The 22,291-nt window shown below is 30.9% G+C and overlaps 1 protein-coding gene across 3 annotated transcripts in view; it reads left to right on the top strand.

Annotated features, from left to right (window-relative positions):
• Positions 1–22,291, top strand: part of Cdc23 (cell division cycle protein 23) — a 155,176-nt gene that overhangs the window by 83,295 nt on the left and 49,590 nt on the right. Inside the window, exon 8 of one of the 3 annotated variants that reach the window (XM_089592381.1) lies at positions 20,011–20,071. The exons of the other annotated variants lie outside the window; for them this stretch is intronic. Coding sequence (XP_089448507.1) covers positions 20,011–20,055 — 45 coding nt within the window. The 3' untranslated portion in view covers positions 20,056–20,071. Of the gene's footprint in view, positions 1–20,010; positions 20,072–22,291 lie in introns of those variants that run through there. 3 annotated transcript variants of the gene reach the window in all.

Here is a 22,291-nt window from a genome sequence, read left to right as displayed (position 1 = left end):
TTTTCCACCCTTTGATTGTACGATTTTAACTTTTTTTTGAAACTATCAAAAATTATAAACCAAAAAAAATTTGAATTAAAGTATTTAAACCATAAATGACTGTAAGTACAAACAATTTTTCTTTATATTATTGTATACAGAAATCAATTTTTTTTAGTCTCAGCGTTTTCCATCACAAATAAAAAGTCTAAAGCTTAAGACAAGGGTTTGAGTTCAATTAAAGTTACCTTCACATTTTAATAAAAAGGAAAAATGTATCATTGTCTTCACGAGATTAATATGGGTACTGCCAAAGCCCAATGCACAAAAATTCTGTAAGCTTATTTATTGTTTGTTGACTGAGTTAAATTTTACCGTATAATATTCTTGTTTATGTTCAATAACTCAATGTATGATCTAATAATAAAAAAGATCCATAGAAATACATCATTGTTGGTTTGAAAATTTACTAATAAATTATGCACAAATTAATATGAAAATGAATTTTTACACTAAAATTAAATAAAATTGACTACAAAAACATATAGTTTCTAAAGTAGTCTAAGTGACGATAAAATTTTATTTTTATACTTCAAAATACTACAAAAGTACTTAATCTGTTAAACCAAACGGAATAACAGTGGTAGGGCTAAGGCTTTCTGCAAGGGGGCCAAATTATGTTACAATATATTTACGTAAATGTTGCCTCATCGTGAATAGTACATTGAAATAAAATTTAGAAAAGTGTATCCGTTAATGTATTATTACCTATTGTTATATCGTTTTAAGCAACTTTCATGTTTAAGAAGAAAAATGAATTGATAAAGTTTTAATTGTACTTCGTTTAATTTTTTTTCTTTTTTTTTTAAGTCTTGTAGTTCCAATTATGATAAAAATAAAAGCATCATTTGAATGACTATCAGTATAGGCTGAGAGTGCATTTTCATTAGTGGAATTAAGCCACAAGTAATAGCTAGTGATAACAGTGCTTCTAATTCTAAAATTGACTGTTGGTAGTGTTTCTAACATACCAACAAAACTTTTCTTGAAAATGAATTATAATGTAATGTCAGCGTAATTTCACTATTGTTACGTAGGTTTCTCGATGAGGGATAAATAAAAGCGTGACTTGTGCTTAACTTATACTTTATTAGGACGCTTTGTGTTCAAAGGGAGTTGCGAGTGTATTCTAGTCTCGTGGACCTGGTCCTTTCGCTCTCGCGTCACTAGCTAATCTCTCTTCACTCTGTCGCTTCGCTCTCCCTTTCCTATCATTTCTTTTCTCTATTTCCCTACCTCTTGGGCCCAGGCCAGTGAGGACGCATGCGCGCATAGCTTTATGCTATGGTACATAACACGTCTGAGGCCGCGACGCCGATGTCCTTGGCGGCGATTTCCTTCTTGATTTGTATGTTTGTGATAAAGTAGTTCTGTAGTAGTTCTGTAGTAGTTTTCTTATAATGTTAGGTGGTTTGAAGCGCCATGTCCCTGTTTTTCCTACTGTTTTATTTCACTGTATCTAATGTGTATACCTGTTGTTTATGTTTGCGCACTACCTTCACACAAAATGATTTTGTTTCAAAATTCTCTTATTAACTTATTGTACATAATTGCTCATATATGTTTTCCTTGTTTTTTTTCTTCTTATTATTATTTTTATATGAGCTGTACTATGAATTATGAAAACAAGTTTTTTTTTTTCACATTAAATGATAATAAATCCCTATATATTGATATAAATGTCAATTTCATACTCTTTTATTTTTTGTTTCGTGGTCAAGGATGTTGAGAGCCAAGGGTGCACAGTGTAGTATTGTGATTTTTTTTATTTTTAAATCAAATTTCTAAAGAACGAATTAAGATAGAGTGATAATTTTTGTTAGAGTATACTCATAATTTGATATAAAATACGGGAAGGATAATTATAAAAGTATTTTTTTATTTTTCTAACCTCTAAATCTTATAAAAAAACACGATTTTTTTTTAGACAAACGTATAAAAATGTTATATACTTAACCTAACTCTCTCTTTAGTCTGCATAAAGCTGTTTGATATGAGACTTTACAATGTGAGGGACCATATTATCTAAATATGAGTACCTTTATGCTTAACATAATCTTAAAACAGCAAAAATCGACGTTTTTTAGTTCTTTTTTTTTAAATCAGAACGGATTAAGATAGAATGATGATTTTTGTTAGAGCACACTCGTAAGTTAATGTGAAATACGAAAACAATATTTATAGAAGTGTTGTATATTTTTCTAACCTCCAAGTTTTACAAAAAAACACGTTGTTTGAGAAAAACCTATAAGAATATTTTAAATTTAACCCAATTCTCTCTTTAGCCTACGTAAAGCTGTTTGGTATGAGACTTAAGTATGTTAGTGACTATGGTATCTAAGTATGAGTACCTTTTAATGCTTTACATAATCTTAAAACAGCAAAAAGTGATTTTTTTTTTTTTTAATTAGAACGGATTTTCATAAAATGATGATTTTTGTTAAAGCATACTCGTAAGTTTAATAAAAAAAATTTTTATTAAAGCATTTTTTAATTTTTCCAACCTCCGAATTTTACGAAAAACACAATTTTTTTAGATAACGTATAAAATTGTTTTAAGCGAAACCCAATTTTCTCTTTAGTCTGATAAAGCTGTTTGATCTAAGACTTTAGGATGTAAGTGACTATATTATCTAAATATTAGTACCTTTCAGTGCTTAACATAACCACAAAACAGCAAAAAGCGATGTATTTTGATGAAAAACCTTTTATCTTTCACAACAATTAATGTTATGAACATGAATTTAGATCAATCTTAACGATAACATATGAAGGATTTAGCTTTTTTTTGGTGGTTTGTTTCATTACGCTAAAAATATTTTTCAACCTTTTTTGACAAAGGTGTTATGTTGCATTCGTTTTTTCTTTTGTCAATATTTATCATTAAAATAAGGGGATCGGATAGATACATGGCCCTATTAAACACGTCTTTGACACGATTATTTCTGCTGTCTTGTGTGGCATGATTTGAGAAAAAATATCTAAAATAATTTTTGTATTAATTTTTAGAATAACTGTATCTGCATAATATTGCAGCTCGAAGTTTGGATATTTTAGTAATACATTACCTAAAATATTTGTGCCATGATTCAGATGCATCGTCTGAGAAGTAGGCCATAGGCATTGGAAATTTTCTTGCTATTGCGATCCCATCCACGAGTAATTTGTGTATCAAAGGGCTTAGTCTTGATCATTCATACAATTTGTAGTCTAATTTTTACGTTTTCAAGCAAAACTTTTCTAATTTATTGAGGTTCAAAGGTTTCTTGCATTTAAAAGCAGTTATTATAGTAGTGAGATCGCATACGAAGGTACTATCTATCCCTATAGCTTTAGCGACAGTTTTAGGATCCTTAAAACACGTACAAGCTACATTACCTGTATTCGTTGTTTTGTGACCTTGGATTATTTGATCAGTTCGTATGTGCAAAGCTTCATAGAATTTCTTTTGCACTATATTTTATTGCTTTTCAACAGCTTCTACTTTTCAACATTATAAAAACCATACGACTTTTATTACTAAATGCCTAATTGTGTATAATTATTAAGGTAGAAGTAGGGTTAAAGAGTTTTAAATCGAAATTTCGCTTGATTCGTGAACTTTCAAAAATGACTACAATCTTGCCGTATTAAGGGGTACTGTATCTTAGTCTGTGTTTCACAGTGAAGCAAACCAATTCCATAAGAAAAGTTTTCCTCCTTTGGAGTTCAATTATTCTTCATATTACTAAATTGGCGAGTTGTCATATAGCACATTAGGCAACGTTGACTACAGCTATTATCAACTATTATTAACCATGACATTAAGGACTTTGCCGTCAAGCATTGTCTGTTTAACGTTAAGTGTCACATTAACCAGCTTATCATTAGACATTCTGAATATACGTTTTGAAAGACTTTAGTATCTGATCCTGAAGGCTCTTAATCGCTTGATTGATAGATGTAGAATCTTTTTTTTACAAACGATATTCTTATAGGTCTACAAAATCGTGTGCTTGCAGGAGTTGGATTGATCTAATTTTTTCTGCTGTTAACTAAAGTTTCTAACTTTATAGTTGTGCAATGAGAAACAAACAACGACTGATGAGGATCATAGCTGATATTGTGCTGATTCTCGTAATGTTGATAAACGTGTTCGGAGGAACTATCAAAACCAGTAGATACTAATAATTCTGTTGTAAAAAATAAAAAAATATGTCATATGTTCATCTGATATACGGTGATATCTCTCAAACGTAAAAAATTTAATAAAATTATTAGGCAATCGCAGAATGTAAATATATTGTATTGCAATTGTTCAACAAGTAATGAAATTTTTTTAAAAGGTAGTATTTAAAATTTTGTGAACATTCAACGGAAAAACTGGATTTTCCAAAATTAATAAAGAAATCCGTTCAGCTTATAATGAAATATTTAAAAAGGTTTCACTAGATTCTAAATTTCTAGTTATTTTGTTTAAATCATTGCATGAAATAAATAATTCAGCTTGGAACCCAAATATTTCAAATTGTACGCTCAGTATTATAATTAATAACGTTAAGTTTCCTTTTCCACGTATCCAATGGCTACAAAGACCTTTTTAGCATCAGGACTAATTAAGCCACAAGAAAGTGTCTCTGCACACCTAATCACAATGTTTGTCTCGCAAATTTATATCCGCGTAGGGTTCAACTGTGCTAAACAAACAAATTTTTTATGCACATTAAAAAAGAAAATAATATCTCAATCGACAAAGTGTATATCTTCCCAATTCAATGCTACGGCTTCCCACAAGTGCTCAGCTATTTTACTGAGAAGACAGACTTTTACTTCAATTACGGATATAATGTAATTCATAGGTTTACAATCCATTTTTGCGGTTAAAATGTCCTTGTACTTACGATGTATACGACGATTTCGTGCATGACTATCGGAAACGCGTTTACTATAAGACTCTTTGAAATAGTCTCCATCCAAATAGAAAGATAATACTGATTATTTTGTGTGACGTATTTCGGACTGATTGTCAGTTTTGATTTCACTTGGACTATCTCCCTTGTTAGGATTCTTCTTTTTTGCCAATCGAGCAGCAATTTCTATTACTTCTGCATCATCATTTGCATCATTAAAAATTTCTAAAGCACCACGATATTTTGTAATACAGGGCGCTTCAATAATATTCATACTTTTTCTCCCAAAATTATGACGACCTCTTACTCCTTTTTTTGGATGACCTTGTAATCTTTACTTATTTTTTCTACTATTTGGCATTTTAGAATAACTTGAAAAATCTATCAAAATACAAGCTCGTATGAATGTAAAAAATCCCACAAATTTACGTTGTTTTTAAAACTGTTTAGCGTAGGTTACTCCGATTCCCAATTAATTCTTTCTCAACTTATGTACCTATATATGCCAGTATAAATGGGTTTGAAATTGAATTAAATCCTACTAGCGTGGTGACAGTTTAGGTATATGGTTGAAAATTTTTTCTAACTTATCTTTTTACGTACACGTTTTATTAAAGTACTAAATGTACGTAATATTATATTATATTAGTATTTTATGATCTTAAAAAAAAGTTTTTTAATTAAATAATAACTACTTATCTGTAGTCAGTCATTACGTAAGATAACAAGTACATTAAGTATAAAGCTCTGTCATAAAAAATAGTACTTTTTTAACACAACTATATTAATACATCATCACAGTATAATATATTGCAATAAATGCAAATGCTAGTAAATTAAAAAAAATTACGTAACAATTAAGTAATACGTAGTTAAAAATCGCAAAAAATTTTAATTTCTCAAATTTTAAAGATTTTTCACTAATGAACTAAGGTGCTCAGATATAAGCATCTCTGAAGGTTTTTTGCTTGAAATGAGCCAAAAAATACAAAAGTTTTTTGTTTCCCGACAAAAAATTAAAAAAAATCTTTTTAAGAATAATTTGTTCAAGCAATATTTGACCACATTACTAAAATACAAACACGTGTAAATATAAGGAAGGTACTAAGAGATTCATTAAATATTTAGTGTAAAAGAGACATTAAAAAAATATAAAGTATACGTGCACCCAGTTGCATATAATATTATGTGATATATAACCTTGTTTCGAATATCGAAAGGTACTCATATCCAGATAATATAGTCACAAACATCTTAAAGTCTCATATCAAACAGTTTTATCCGACTGAAGGGAGAGTTAGGTTAAATTTAAAACATTTTTATACGTTTTTCTGAAAAAATCATGCTTTTGTAAAATTTGGAGGTTAGAAAAATAAAAAATACTTTTATAAATATTTTTCTCATATTTTACATTAACTTTCAAGTATACTCCAATAAAAATCATTATTTTATCTCAATTTGTTCTTTAGATATTTGATTTTAATAAAAAAAGATCAAAATATCTCGCTGTGGGGCGTACTGCTTTAACCTGTTTATAATATTTTACTAGTGTCTGTCTTTCTGCTAATCCAACCATAAGTTTCATCATTGCTATAGTTATTTTCATTTTTATTTTTATAACATACAAAATTCTCCCCCTTTTTTTTGTTTATTTATTTTTTTTATTTCGCTTAACATAAACTACCTATATTTTGCGATACAAGGTGCTTGAAAAATATTTCGGTGATGAGAATACATTTATTACTGTATTTAAGTTACAAAAAAAATCTATAACTTTGCTTGCTTTCTGCGTATTTATTTTATGTGGTAATAAGAATATTAGCAATTATGACTCATAAATGTTTTATGATAGTTGTTGAGGATGCGCTGGTCAAGGTCTACTGTGTTCGGCCTAATTTATCATTATTATTATTATCTCTCTTATTACTATTTTTGATATTATTTATACATATTTCTGTTACTGTAAGTATAATTTTATTACTATAGCTATTCCACCTTTTTTTCATTATTGCTATTGATGTTTTAAGTTAGCCCTTCGGCCGCAAAGCGATGTTGTTTTCTGATGTTGTCTCTTTTTTTTTGCTCTTTCCGCTGCTACGCTATTCCGCGCTCATTTGGTATCAATCTCCCAATCCCCAATGTTTTTCTGGCTCGAGTTTCCTCTGCGTTGCTGCCGGTGTATCACAATGCGCAATAATAATTTCCTAGAGAGTTACGCGGTTGCTCAACGGTGTTAGGAAAATCTGGGATTTTCCTATATAGTGTATTCAATTGACGTTTACGAGTTCTGTGTTGTATTTTTTTTGCTGTATCCTCGTTTATAAATGGTTTGCTCGTTGTTTTCACTTCTCTTATCATGTTTTTCTTTTTGCGCATGTACGTTAGTTTATTGTTCGCTGGTCTTTGCGATGAAATTTCCTCTTTATCGTTAACCGCTGTAAGGTTATCTTTTTCTGTCTTATCTTTTGGTTTTTCCATTATCTCCCATTCTGGTCCTCTTCCCAGTATCTCTCTTACTGTAGCTGCTGGTGCTTGATACGTGTTCACTTGCTCTAAGTTTCCTTGGTTTCTTTTCAACTGTTTTTTCATCTGACTCGTCTAAGTCAGATGTTTCTACTTTGTCTTTTTTATTCTTTCGTATCAGATTCCTCTGTCTCCTTGTACGTATTTTATGTAGTCGTGCTGGTGGTGCGTTCACGTCTTCGTGATTGTTCCTTTCCTGTTTTTCCGCAAGCTCACACGCTTCTTTTAGTACTGGATTGCGAGAAAGAGCATCTGGTGCTTTATTTTTATGCTCAGGTCTGTAGACAACCTCGGACTCATATCCCCGAAGTTCTGCTTTCAGTATTGTGAATCTTAAGTGTGGTTTTTTTGATGTGTGGAAGTATTTGAGTTCGTGGTCCGTTACCATTGTAAATTTATGACCAAATTAATATGATCTAAATTGCTCTTTGGCGTACCTTATTGCTAATAATTCCTTATGGTATATTGGATATCGTAGATCATTGCCTTTCAAACATCTGGATGCGTATTCACAAGGGTGATATTTACCTGGCTCTCTTAGGCTTAAAATTTCTCCGATGGCGTAGTCGGATGCGTCGTTTGATACAATGTAAGGTTCGTTTATATCTCGAGCTTTAAGTACTGGATCACTGCACAGAGGGTCTTTTAGTTTTATGAACGCATTTTCTTGTTCTCCCTCCCATTTGAATTCGGCTGTTTTTTTTTGTAAGTTTTGAGAGCGGTTGGGTTATTTTTGCGTAATCTTTGATATAGCATCGATAGTACTCCACTAACCCGAGAAATTGTTTCATTTTTCTCGTATTTGCTGGTTTAGGAAAACTGTTTACTACTTTAATTTTTTCTGGATTTATTTTGATTTGACCATTACCTACAATATGTCCGAGCACTTTTGCTTCCTTTCTAAGAAAGATTGGCATTTTCTTGGTTCTATTGTGAGGTTTGCGTTGACTTACTGTTTTAAAAGCCTTTTAAACCTTATTTAATGTTGCTCGAAATTTTCTGCAAGTACCATAATGTCGTCCATGTATACTTCTATCTCACGTCCTTGTAGATCCGCTAGTGCCAGTGTTATCACTCGCATAAATGTGCTTGGGCAGTCTATGCATCCCATCGGCATTCACTTATATTGGTAGTGTCCGCTCGGTCCTGTGTACGCTGTTCTATAAGCATTCTCTTCGTGAATTTCCACTTGAAAAAATCCGCTCCTCAAATCTTATCACGGTTATATATTTTGCATCTGCCAAGTTTTCAAAAATTTTATTCTGGAATGGCAACGGATAGCACGTACTGACTGTTATCTCGTTTAATAGTGGGAAGTCTGTTACAATCCTCCAGCATTTTTTCTCTTTTGATCCTACGTTTTTCGAGACAATCCACATATTTGAGTTACATGGAGTTATATGAAGATGTCGATGGTTCGATTATTTGTTGCTGCAATGTTTCTACCTTCATTTGTTTCTTTAGTTTTATTGGATACCATACTCTTTTTCCAATGATTAGCTTCTCTGTTGACGTTGTTATTCTATACTTCAGTAAGTTTGTAGACTTTAGCGGCTTGCCGTTGAGGTCAAATACGAAAGGATTGTATTCTATGAGATCTCGGGTGTGGTCTTATTTTTCCGTGTTGCAGCTGGATGTAACGACGATTTCCAATATTTTGTTTACTTGTGCCGCTATATCCGATTTTTTATGTCTCCGAAATTTTTAACGTTGTTATTAAAATTATTCATATCTTCACTACTTATTACCCTTCTTTCTTTTGTATTTTTATTGTCTTTTATATTTTCGTCCGATTTTTTATATATATCATAGCTTCGATTAAACCTTCTGCATCGTCCCCAGTGACGCTAAGTGGTTCCGCCCCTTGTCTGATTTTGCATTCAAAAACATTTACCTCTAGTATTGGTACCTTAATTTGTTCATCTGTTAAATTTATCATCTCAGCAAATGTTTTAGCGTTTTTATTTTCTCCTATAAAATTACCGAATAGGATTCCCTCTTTTATGTTTTGTAGAGGGATCTAGCTGACTTGTATGCGACTGCTTTCATCTCTTATGCATGCAAATATTATTTTCCTCGACTTTGCGGAAATTTTAAAATATTCTGGTTTCAATAGTGGGATTCTGATACCTTTTAATTCTAAATAATTTTCTTTGGCGCTTATGAGGCCATTACATTATTTAAAAGCGTCCCAGCCAATAATGCCTTCCATCTCTATCGGACAGGTGTCTGAGATTATATGCAGAGTAATTATGATACCGTTAAAATATATTGTAGTCATCCCTAACGTGCATTGTTTTTATATAATTTTGGTTATCGTTGTTGTATTGTCCGCACCCGTCAGTCCGATTTAATCTTCCACTCTCTGCGTCTATCACTAATGTGCGACATTCGCTCGTATCGTGACGTCTGCGTTTGCAGTAAGCGCAATTTTTATCCTTTATATTTTGCACATTCTGTGTTACTTGTGTTAATGCGTTAGTCGCTTTTATATCTGGGTTTTGAAATTTTCTACTCGTTGTGTCTGCTACCAGTTTCATACATAATTCTGTAGCATGTTCCCCGTATCCATTACAATACGAGCAAAATTGATAATCCCCGGTTGCTCTGTTTTTATCTGTCATGTCGCGTACTTCTGCCTGCTCGTGGTTGCACACCTGGTCATTTGTATCTCTTGCCTCTGTTCTTGCTAGGTATACTTGAGCCTCGATTCTTGCTGGAATTATTTCGCGTAGTCTTATATTTCTTTCCATTTTCAAACCGGCTACAATAGCTTCACCCAATGTTTTTGGATTAAGGCATGTTACTACGTAGTTATAAGGCGGTTGTATCGCGTATGTGTATTGTTTTATGGCTTCTTTCTCAGTGCTCTCTTTTAACGTATGTCGTTGACTAGGGAGTAGTGTCATGCCCGAGTCGTATAAGGTTATTATTTTATCGTGCGTTTTCTGCACGTGGCTGCTTTATTTTTCTACTAGTTCGCCTCTGTATTGTTTGATTACTTTTAATTTAGCCAATAATGTATCGACACTACCGATGCTGCTGTATCTATTTTTCTGTTCTACTAAAAATTTGTCCACGGAAGAAAACTGTGCTGAGCGTGGTATGAATTTGACTGCCTTTTCTTTAAATTTATTTGCTAGTGAACCTGTATAAAATTTTTCATACAAAGGGCCTATGGTCCATAACACCATTTTTACTATTTGTTCGAGTATAGGCAACTTAACGGAATCGCCATCAAATATTGGCACGTTTGTTGCCAAGTGACTTAGTGACGACAACGTGTTCTAAATTAGGCGCTCGTAATTAAAATTTTCTGTGTAATGTCGGGGTACTGTAAATTGGTCTTGAACGTTTAAGTGATTTTTATTTGCCCAACCTGACGTGAACTCTTCTGCATGTCTCTAGTTTTTTGTTCATGTAGGAAGTGATTTAAGAGTTATGATGAGATTTCCGGTGAAAAAAGTGCCGTTTCCATAAGAGGCTATGTATAAGACGCTCACTTGTAAATCGTTTTACGAAAAATTTTCTGGAGCAACCTATGCTGAAAGTTTGCACAGAGTTAAAAAACATACTCATTGACCGTGGATTTTAATTTCATCCATTTCACAAGTACTTCGATAGGTGTGTTGAGCCTCCTTAAGCAATTATAGAAAAAAAAATGTTTTTTATGTGTGACACACGTTATCTATACAATTTAAAACTGCTCATTACAGATCTGCTAATTATTTCGTAAAGAAAAATTATTTAAACAAATCATTGAAACAATTATTTTACAGAATTCTTATAAAAAGCATGCAACACCTGTTTTCTATGGTATTTGAGGCTCACTACAAGTCCGCTATTTATTTCGTAAATAACAATTATTTAAACGAATAATATAAATAATAATTGCTTAAAATTTTTTTGAAAACCATGGGATACATGATTTTCATGTTAGTCAAGGCTGCTTACTACCAATTCACTATTTACTTTCCAAAAAAAATTATTTAATAAAATTGTTTAAATATTGCTCAGATCTATTAAAAGGAAAAATTTAGCAATTGGTACGTGGAAAATTTTGTCTTCTGAAGTGAGCAACAGTTAGGACTTCTCTTACTCATAGCTATGATTATATACTGCAAATTTTCACAAATAAGGCAAATTGCGCACAAATTTTAATAGGTAGTAAGAAAAAAAAATATTTTTCAATGAATCTATCTTTTTAAGTATAGCTCAAAATACTTTTTAGATATGACTTCTTTCTTGCTATGGTATTTAACGCTGCACATTAAAATTTCGTTTTTTACTTTGTAAAAAAAATTGTCTACAGTATGAGATGCTCCTTTTTGTAAACTTTTGAAATTTCTCAAATGTTTCTACAAATTATACTTTTTAATGAATAATTGGGTGATGAAGCATACAAAATATTGAGATAAATGTAAACAAAGAAAGTAAACTTCAAACTTTCTTAGTGAGAAATATCAAATGTACACAGACAGTTTTTTTAAGTAACTACTTAAAAACAAGTAATTAGTTCACAAATAAATATAATACGGTTATTTTGAAAACCTTACTTTGTGTCGTATTTATGCCGGTCACTTCTGCTTTGTCGGAGAAATAAAAACCCAAAGATCCATTTGTCAAACTTGTGTTAGCTTTTTCGAAAGCATCGTAGTTTTTTTTTATTTTTGGGTAATAAATCGAATTTTTTTTTCAAATTGTGGAAAAAAATTTTCTAAGCGTTTATTTTAATATATCGATCCTTTTTTGATTTTGGAGAAAAATTGAGTTGAAGCGGCAATTTTGACCCTGTTTTTTGGCGTTTTGGCTTACTGTGCGCCGTCTCGTGTTCACGGAACGTAAAAAATTGTGTGCTCTGTTCACACGTAGCAGAAAGATGTTATGTCACTCTGTTGAAATGCATTTCAGCAAGTAAGAAGTTAGAATGTCAGACCTCTCTCGCTCTCATGTCTACAATACCAGTGCCATGCTGCATGTGAACAGGGTACACAGCTTTGCCGTAGCTGCACGCACTGCTTCACTCTGATTGGGCGTCATTTTGCCGTGCCACGCCGATTCCCGCTCTATGTGTCCGCACCCTTCGTAAGAAAAGTATTATTCTTTATTAAACCTATTAGAAAACCATAGAAACATCTTAGTAAAAAGAGCAAATTTCATTTGCAGTGTAAGCCATCATAAATCTTAATAAATTTAGAAACAATGTGATAATTTATATTTATCGGCAATTTCATTTTCTGCTATCTTAAACTAATATATAAAGCAAAGTCGCTAAAACCGTTGTAATCGTTAGCATAATTTTAATCGTAATTTATTGAAATTTGTATTGTAATAAGTGTTCATTACTCATAGATTTTTGTACGTAATGAGGGCCGGAACGTTTTCTAAACGATTAAAACGTTGCTTTGTTTTTAAAATAAGTATAAAATATGATAGTACACCCAGTGCATGTTGTTTTTGATCATTTAGCAACTGTCATTGGACGTATTTTTTAAGTATGACTTTTTATTTTAAATTTGGTGAACGTCAGCGCCTTTCTACTGTAGGGTTGTGACATGCGTTTAAAAATTTTGGACACCCTGCAACTAAGTTACGCTAGTGATTAGCTAAGTATGTTTTTAAATTATTCGGACGGCTCCGTATATACGTATGATATATTTTTTCGTGGTTAGTCTATCGATCACCACTTCCCTAATTATTACTGTTATATCACGTTTTTCTAACCTATTAGAAGACGTTGAATATACATTATCTTGATTAAACAGATTTTGTTGATTAATTAACCCAAAGTAATCTTCCGTTTCTTTTAAATCGATGAACTATAAGGTAAAAAGCTTTTCTGTGCCACTAAGAGTTGGAAAAATTGTGTAAATATGAGTTGTTAAGGATAAAGATTTTACTTCACATTTAACAACTTTTTTGCCTTCCTGAAAATCTTTTTTCAGTAAGAGTACGATCACAATGCAGTTCTTATTAAAAAATGCTTTGACCCGCATTTAAAGTATTTTAAGTACTATAGTCATTAGTAAATGGCTTAATATTCACGACAACTTTACTGGTTTCTTCATTTACCTTATACTTTTCTTCTGTAGTTTTTTTTTTTTTTTTTTTTTTTTTTTTTAATCTTGTTAACCTTTTTACTGACAGTTTTATGTATTGTTTTTGAATTTGTACACGTGTGTAAAATTGGCTCGATCCATTTATAATATCGCTTTCTCATTAACACAGGAATTTAAAGTTTTTTTTGCATTTATTTTGTAGTTCGTATCCCGATTTCGCAGGTTAAAAAACAATAAATATGGGTGCACATCTATCTTTACACGAAGTTATCAGGGCACTTGCGACTACAGTAAAAATAGAACCGACTCCAGGGTCTTGCATAGGCTAGACATTTGCTGTTACTTGCACTGCTTACAATACCTCGTGCCAAATTACAAACTGCATTCAAATGTTTTGTTTACAAACTCGTTAGAAACCTGAAAAAATTTGGTACTGCTACGTAGAATGTGGGATTGCATATATTTTTCGATCTATTAGGCTAATAAAGTTTGTTATTAAAAATACTGTACGAATTTATAAATTACATCATACTATTATGACATTGTAACTATGCGTAATATTATTAACATTCTATTATTATATTATTATTACATATTACTAGTATATTATTGTACTTTAGCTGCATATAATATAATGACTTCTGTTTTGATGTAAATTAATGCTAAATAAAATCCAAATTATGAAAAAAAGTTACCTTATTTAGAATTTTCCATTCACAGGTACAAGCATTTAAAGTTGAAAACAGAATAGTATTTTACTTCTTGACTAGAAGTACTCGTACTTCAAATGAAAACAAAAAACAGACATTTAAAAACTTGACTATTTTGGCATAGGATACCTGAGATATGGCAATGGCTTTGCTTACTTTGGTATTTAATCAGTGGAGCTTTGGTATCTTGAAAATGGCTCGTGCAAAGAAAAAAAAAATTATAGCTAAAAAATATCAAATTCTTAAAAAAAACTCTAAAATTCAGATTTTACCTAAACCCTATAAAATTTTTAAGTTAGCTTCATAGACATTAATTTAAGTTTTCTTTTGATACATTTGTATTTTCCCTACTAGACGTATAGTAGAGTTGCCTTCTAAAAAATTTTTTAGTTCCCATTAAATTCATCAAATTTACTTTTAAAAAATATTGTACGCAAATTTTTTTCCATTCTTAAAATAGAAATAACTTTTTCCTACTTTTAGAGTTTTTTCAAACATTTGGATGTTTAGTGTGCCCACTGGAGGAAGAATCGGGTTCGCACCTGGTGCGCATCCAACCAGGATAAGCACAAGGAGTACCTCGGGCTCTGCTTCATAGGTCCCGTGAGTCTGGGGCTTACCCTGGCAACATGCACCACCAAGTACAAAATCTACCATTCGTCTCTTGGGCGCAGTGCTTTGCGCCCTAGGGCACACTTCGCCCGCTAATTACTTTCCCAAAGTTTATTCCCGCTCTAGGGCAGAAAGTGTGCCTACGGGTGCAAAGTTACGTTTTCCGCTCTTGATACAAAATGTTTTTCTAACCTCGGGCAAAATCATATAACAACCGGGCCTTTCGGGCGCGCAAGTTATCCTTTCTCCCCTACGTAATAAATATACTATTATTTCAAACTTTTTAGTTTTGTATCGATAGTTTGTTTGACTAATCGCCATTGACATTTTCTATTTTTAATCTATTTGTACTATATTGAAACTTTAGTTATTCAGTTTTTCTGGTAATAACGTATTGTATATGATAATTAGATTTATATCGTAAAATACTATGCGGAAAACTATTTTTACAAGTTTTTATTAGTAACAAAATAGAGGATTTTGCAGAAAGAACACAAGAAACTTTCCACCTAAAATAAGCCATTGAGTACGAGAAAATTTTTTTAATCAAAAATAAAAATTTTCAATTAATTAGTAAATAATTTCTATTAACAACCAATGTTTTCTAAATTGACTATCCCTTAGTACCCTCACGTTTTAAAGGAATAAGACGTATCTTCTATGTTAAAACCCGCTAAATCGTTTGGCTACAGGCTGCACCGAAGAAACGGGCCTAGGTAAACACATTTGGGTGATTCCGCCGTAACTGGCTCAAATCGTGTCCAGAGCTCGTACGATGTTTTAATACTAAAATTAATTATGCTTGCAGTGCCAAGACATGTTAAATGTTATGAATCCTCGATTAATTACAGATGTAACCGACTTCTTGTCGGTACAAGGGTTCACGAAGAACATTGCAAAAATTATCTCAAAATGTCAGTTCTGATCTCTGTCCAAAACTCAACGTTGTAAACAAAAGACTCTCGCATACCAAAATAAAGCTTTTTCTGGAATTTTTGCACCTAGATTATAAACTTTAGTTATCATAGATTATATTCATACTGAAATAACAGATGGCGTAAAAACGTATAATGCATTGTTTTTGTCCCTAGATTTATATGAATATTATAAGAAGTATAGAAATAGCTTTGTAAAATGCTCCATTAGGTTCTGCAACACCCCCTCATGGTAATTTTTCGAATAACGTACTGTCACTTAGAAAGTGCACTGACCAATGCCGCTAAAAATTAGAATTTCCGTGACTGGTGAGTAAATCATTTCTCGTTTTTCATGTGTACAAATACTTTTATCAGTTCCGACCCTCCCTTAAAGCAACCACTTTGTTTACTTGAACAGGTACGTAAACTGTACTTTCTTATACTATTTGGCGATGATAGATACTGTATAAGCGGAAAAGTTAGTTTGTCTCGTTCGCGGACAATCCGAGAGTTTTAAAGGTGGAAATGTCTGTTCCGACCCCCTGAAATCGATAATCAATTGTAGTTAAGTTTCTATACATTTTTAGGTTTTGAGTCATTGGAAATTCAACTTCTCATCATGAAATATTTATTTTTTACATAGTTTTGAGACTTTTTTTGTGTGTGGCTTGGTAACAGTGTTCAAAAAAGAACCAAAAAATCAGGAAGGTGATACATTAAAAAATTTAAATTAAATAATCAGTGATAAATAAATATTTTTAGCTTTTTTCTAAAATTGTGGCTAAAATTCGTACATTTAATAAATTAAAGTATTTAATATTTAGTTACTATAGTGTTTCATACAAATCTTCACTTGTTAAGCGTGACTCATATTGACATCAGCTTTATTACAACATTTGTATGATCAATCAACTAAAAAATTAAGTGCAGTAGAAAAAATGATATTTAAATATATTCAACATAAAGAAACAGTTAATAGATATCTAATTATGTAAGTATTTATACAATGCACAAAAAATATGCAGTTGAATTCGGTTTTTTAAGACAATGATCTATACATTTCAGCATATTGTTTATTTAGTGAAGATAAGTCAATAATTTGACCTAATTTTTTTTCAAGATCCATTCACTTTTTAATGTTAATACTTTTTTATGATTTATGAAGATCAATGTTTCTTAAAAATTTACGGAAAATACAATGCAATGAATATTTTTAATGCAATAAATGTCTGAGGATGATGAAAAATTAGAAAAAATTGACCAAACACATTTATATCAAGGTATACATTATTAGTCAATTATAATTGAAAAGCAAAACGTATTTTAATCGATATTTTGTATTCCATGAAAATAATAGTAACTGTATTTATATTACAAATGTAAAGTAGATAATATTAAAAATAGAATGATTATAAAGCTTTCTGTAAAACAGTTTTTATAATTTCTCTAACTTTTGTATCTTTAAATTTTTTTCAATATTGAAAACAGAGTGAAAACTTATCTTTAAAGAAAGGCAGCAACGGCCACGACAACAAATACACGCCAACTCTTCAAAATTCTTACTTAAAATTAAAATGGTGTAATAAAATATATGGTATGGTAATGTAAAAGACTTTGAAATTTTTTATAAAACAATGTTTTTCGTAAATTTTCAGTAATCTGTATCAATAGATGGAATTTTATTCAATTTTCAACAATAAACATAATGCTTGCATATCGTTAATCCATCCTTTTTTGTAAATACAGTTTTTAAATACAAAGCAACATTTATCATTTAATTCACGTACAAATAAATTATGAAGTGAATTTTTGTAATTGAAATAATTAAAGCAATACACTATCTTACTCTAGTTCATTCTTAATTAGAAAATCATTTTCTAACTTTAACCAAATAGAAACGTTCAGATTCTTACACATAAAAAAAACATGAATTTTCCTCCGTAAAAATAAATGTTTTATTTCTTCTTTTTAAAAAAAGTAAAATTTAGTGATTCCATTTTCATAAAGCTGTATTTACAATTTATACTTTATTTTTAATTTTTTAGAAACAATCGTTTTTGCTATATTATTCTAATTTAGTAATTCTGTTGTTTTTTAATTTCGTAAAATTACACAACTCATCTTTTTCAGTAATTAACATTATTACTGCTCAAGTTTTTGTATTTTTATTTTTAAAGACACTACAAATAATAAGTTTTTCTATAAAATATCAAATTTAATTACTTTAAAAGTTACTATATTTGTGGTGTTTTGTTCAAATTGGTTTTTTTTAATGCGAATTGGACTTAGTACTCAATATTTTTAAACAGACACTCTGTGTTTATTCTTCTCTTTGAAAGATAAATGACTTAACATGTTTATTCGCTATAATTATAATAATTTTAAAATTTAGTGTAATTTAAACGAAAATTATTTCTTAATTTTTATGTTGCAAACGATGACTGTGGATGTGAACATTTCGTTGGTTCTGATATTATTGTGCTTTTGTTTCTTTTTTAATGGCAGAAGAAAATTTTCATGATTTACCACTTACAATAATGAGTATGTTTCCAAATTGTTAAGGCCATTGGCCGAATTAAAAATTTCCCGGCACTTGATCAAAGACGCTGATCGATCGTTTGTTTGTGTCACGCGCTTTTCCTGCCTCTTGCGTCCTGAGGAGATCAGATTCGACTCGTATGCCAGCCCGAAAGCACGTGCTGCTAACGCTTGATGAGGTTTCACGCACCTCTCTCCTTGCTATGTTCGTCACGTAGTGTAAAAGTTTGTATCGATATCCCTTGCCATTCCTGCATACATGTTTTGAGTTAGCATAAGGCAATTGACTAATAAAGTTTGTTAAACATAAAACCTATGTTGTGATTTTGTGCAAATATTTCAAGCCCGTCCAACAACTCCTGTTACCTTCCAGTGCTGGGCCAAGCCTGCACTTTGACATTGACAATAATTAATTTAATTTAAATTTCCTTAAAATCGTGTAGAACAGCAGTAGAAAATTGGATTTGTCGATCATGTGCAAGACATATAGTTAAAAATTAAAATATTTACATAAAAGAAAAAATACAATAAAAGTTTAAAAAGAATGTACACGTGTAAGTAAAAAAGTCAATTTAATAAATAGTAGCTCGTTTAAAAAGTTATAACCAATTTATCAATTTATTTATTTATTTACCACATACTATACATAATATAATAATGATGTAATATGTTTACAATTTTACAATTTCGCATTAATTTTTCTATTAAATAAGAATTACTGAATTCTTATCTAAGGAAAATCAATACTCTAACTAAAGACTGAATGCATTTCAGTAAGAAGGCACTGAATGTACCTGTACACTTGAGTCTCCACTCAAGTTACTTAAAACTATAAATCTTAGAACTAAAAATAAAAAAATTAAAAAAAAACAAAAAAGAGTAACTTTGATAAGGGAACAGAATTAGTTTGCAATGTTCTAACGTAATTTCAAGAGAAAAATTGAATAAAATGTGGGGCAGCCGTTTCAGTCTAACTTAATTCATTTTATAAATCTTTTACCCCAGTTTTTCAAAAAAAAAAAATTTTCTGTTTTATATTATTTAAAACTTTCAGTTCATGCGGTGGTTTGTTAAGTACCCTAATAGACCTGCATCTATAACATTTCCCACTATTTCCATTACTGTTTAAGTTCTGAATACTTTTGTGTCTAGTTTTGCTTTTACCAGTCAAATACCCTTCCTACAGTGCTCTGTATTGATACGGTAAACTTTCATAATTATACGTTTGTTTAATTTTCAGTGGTTTCTTTTCCAAGTTTATATAATCGTACTTAGTATTAAAAATCAGTTTTACAACTCTCTTTTGTAAATATTGTAATGGGCCCAGCACATTATGATATGCTGATCCCTACGCTAGGATTCCATAAGTCGCGACACTGTGAAACATAGCATAGTATGCAGTAAGTAATTGGCTGGTTTTTAAAATAAATTCAAGCCTATAAAATACAAAGAGTATATATTTTGTTGTCCTTATAACACTATTAATATGGCTTTCCCATCGAAACTTACTGTCCAGAATTAGACGAAGATATTTGGTTTCGATTCTTCTATTTATTTCTTAGGCATTAACTATGACAATAAAATTGTTAGCTACTGAGTCTGTTTCATTTTTTAAAGATTATTATTAAAGTTTTGTCAATGTTAGTGGCTAATTTATTTTCGTAGAACCAATAAAATATTCTATTTTGTTTATGTGTTAATAATTCTCTTAATTCATTCCAAGTGTTTGATCTGCAAAATAAGGCCATGTCATCAGCAAAAGAAGTAATATTCCTCAAACTGAAGAAGTAGTGAGTTTACGTAGACAAGAAACAACACAAGACAGAGTATTGTACCCTGAGGAAGTCCAATATTCAGCGTTTTATAGTTACTACTAGTATTATCAACAGTGGTTCTGATAAGTCTATCTTCAAGATAGCTTTCAAAAAGTAAATCATTCAGTGAAACAAGTGCATCGGTACACCCTTTATTCTTCCTTCCTTATTTTTCCACCCTTTAAATCCATATTGTTTTTCTTATATAAGTTCATGTGATGTCAAAAAATTATATAATTTAAAATACATCAATTTTTCAAAAATTTTCGCAAAGTTTGATATTAATGATATAGGTCTTTAATTACTCAATTCATGCTTATCACCTCCCTTAAATATAGGTATCACATCTGCTGTTTTTAAACATATTGGGAAGTAACCCTGTTCTATACATTTGTTTAATATGGTACTGAGTGGTAAGGCTAAGTATTTGCCTAGTATTTTTATAACATTTGCATGTATTTTATCTACACCTCCCACTTTGTTATTGAATAATGTTATTACCTCCAACATCTCACCTACAGTGCAAGGCTTTATAAATATTGATGATCTACAACAGGATTCCCGTTAAATATCATATTTTATCTTCGGTTCTTTCATACTCATGGCCGTTTTATCTCTAATCTCACTAAAGTAATTATTAAAACCTTCTGCTATTTAAATTTTATCAGTGATAAGTTTACCATTGTCATTTTTTGTGTAGTCAAAGTTTTCTACTTTAGTTTTTTTATTGCGTATATTATTCTTAATGTAAGACCATAGTTTTTTATCATCCCATTTAGCTAATATTTTACTTTAATACATGTTTTTATTGCATTCTTCAAATACAGATTGATTATATCTGTCTTTCCTCTAACTTTTGTACAAATTTTCTTTAATTTTACATGATTATTTTAAAGCCGGTGTTATCCAGGGTTTTCTGTTTTTATTTTTTTTAGTTGGGATCAGAGAATGTGGTACGCAGTTATTCACTTACTCTTTTAATAATTTTTTTATAACTAATGACTAGAGAAATATTTTTGCTTTTGTATATAAAATAAAATTGGCAAATAAGAGGGTAGTGATTAGTTATTTTTTTAATAAACTTATATAACTTATAATTAAAGCTAGTTTTAGTGAATGTATGGTCTATGCACGTTCCTTCGTGTTCGCTGTTGTTCCTCGGTCTTGTTACGCTCTGTACTCTAGGTACATAGCCTTTTTCTAAGAAGTTGAATTAATATTCTGTTGATATGTCATTTTCTTCTAGTATGTTTATATTCATATCACCTATGACAAGGTGGTTATTATCGTTTGCTCTCGTATGTAGAAGCGTATTTAGGTCATGAAGAAAATCTGTCATTGTAGTCAAAACATCAGTATATACCCGTTATCTTTATTGTTTCTTCTCTATGCCAGACCGATACTGTTAATGCTCTGAGTTTACCATGTACTTGGGTCTCTATTGTGTGCTTGACGTTATTTTTGATATATATTATGACTCCATCAGCTTTATTAATGTTGGTGTGGTGGTTGGTGGATTAAATTGGTGTAATGATTATAATGTTCAATATCCAAGAATCCTGGACTGCTAGCCAGCTATGCCTCTGTACATATCAAAATTTGTGGTTGCTGTTTGAATTTACTAATATATTATTTAAGGTTCAGTTTATTAGAGTGTATACTTATGACATTAATCAATAGCATTTTTAAATTATCATCAATTACCTCATGTAAGTATTCTGAGACCCTGTCATAGGTTTTTTCTTTTCTAGTGGTTTCTTAATAATCAACACTATTCATTTTCTTATTTTTAATAAAAACTTAGTATCAGGTTCAAATGGATAGTCAGTTTCTTTAATTACTCTATTGAGTAGTCTCTTGTAAAAATTTCACTCACTTTATGTCTATCATCCAGAGAAAGATTGTATTTTGTATTTGCTTCACTGCACAATGTACATCGTATAGATTTTTGCTCTGTATCACTGCACTTATTAGTTTCATGTTCACCAGCCTATACTGCCCACTTTGGCGTATTATTGCATTTATTTTTATTATAAAAGTATCTACAGCACTTATTGCTACGTGATAAATTATTCTCATCAAAATTTTTACATCTTCGGCATCCAATGTATACATATCCCTTACTCATCAATATGGAATATGTATTGCTGTGCACTTCTATTTGAGGATCCATATGTATGTATTTAGTTT

This window comes from Copidosoma floridanum, unplaced genomic scaffold (genome assembly GCF_036245765.1).
Source record: "Copidosoma floridanum isolate Cflo_tuat_1 unplaced genomic scaffold, Cflo_Japanese_pri ptg000016l, whole genome shotgun sequence".
NCBI classification, from domain to species: domain Eukaryota; kingdom Metazoa; phylum Arthropoda; class Insecta; order Hymenoptera; family Encyrtidae; genus Copidosoma; species Copidosoma floridanum.
The sequence above is the reverse complement of the archived record's forward strand: the minus strand, read 5'-3'. Positions and strand labels throughout refer to the sequence as shown.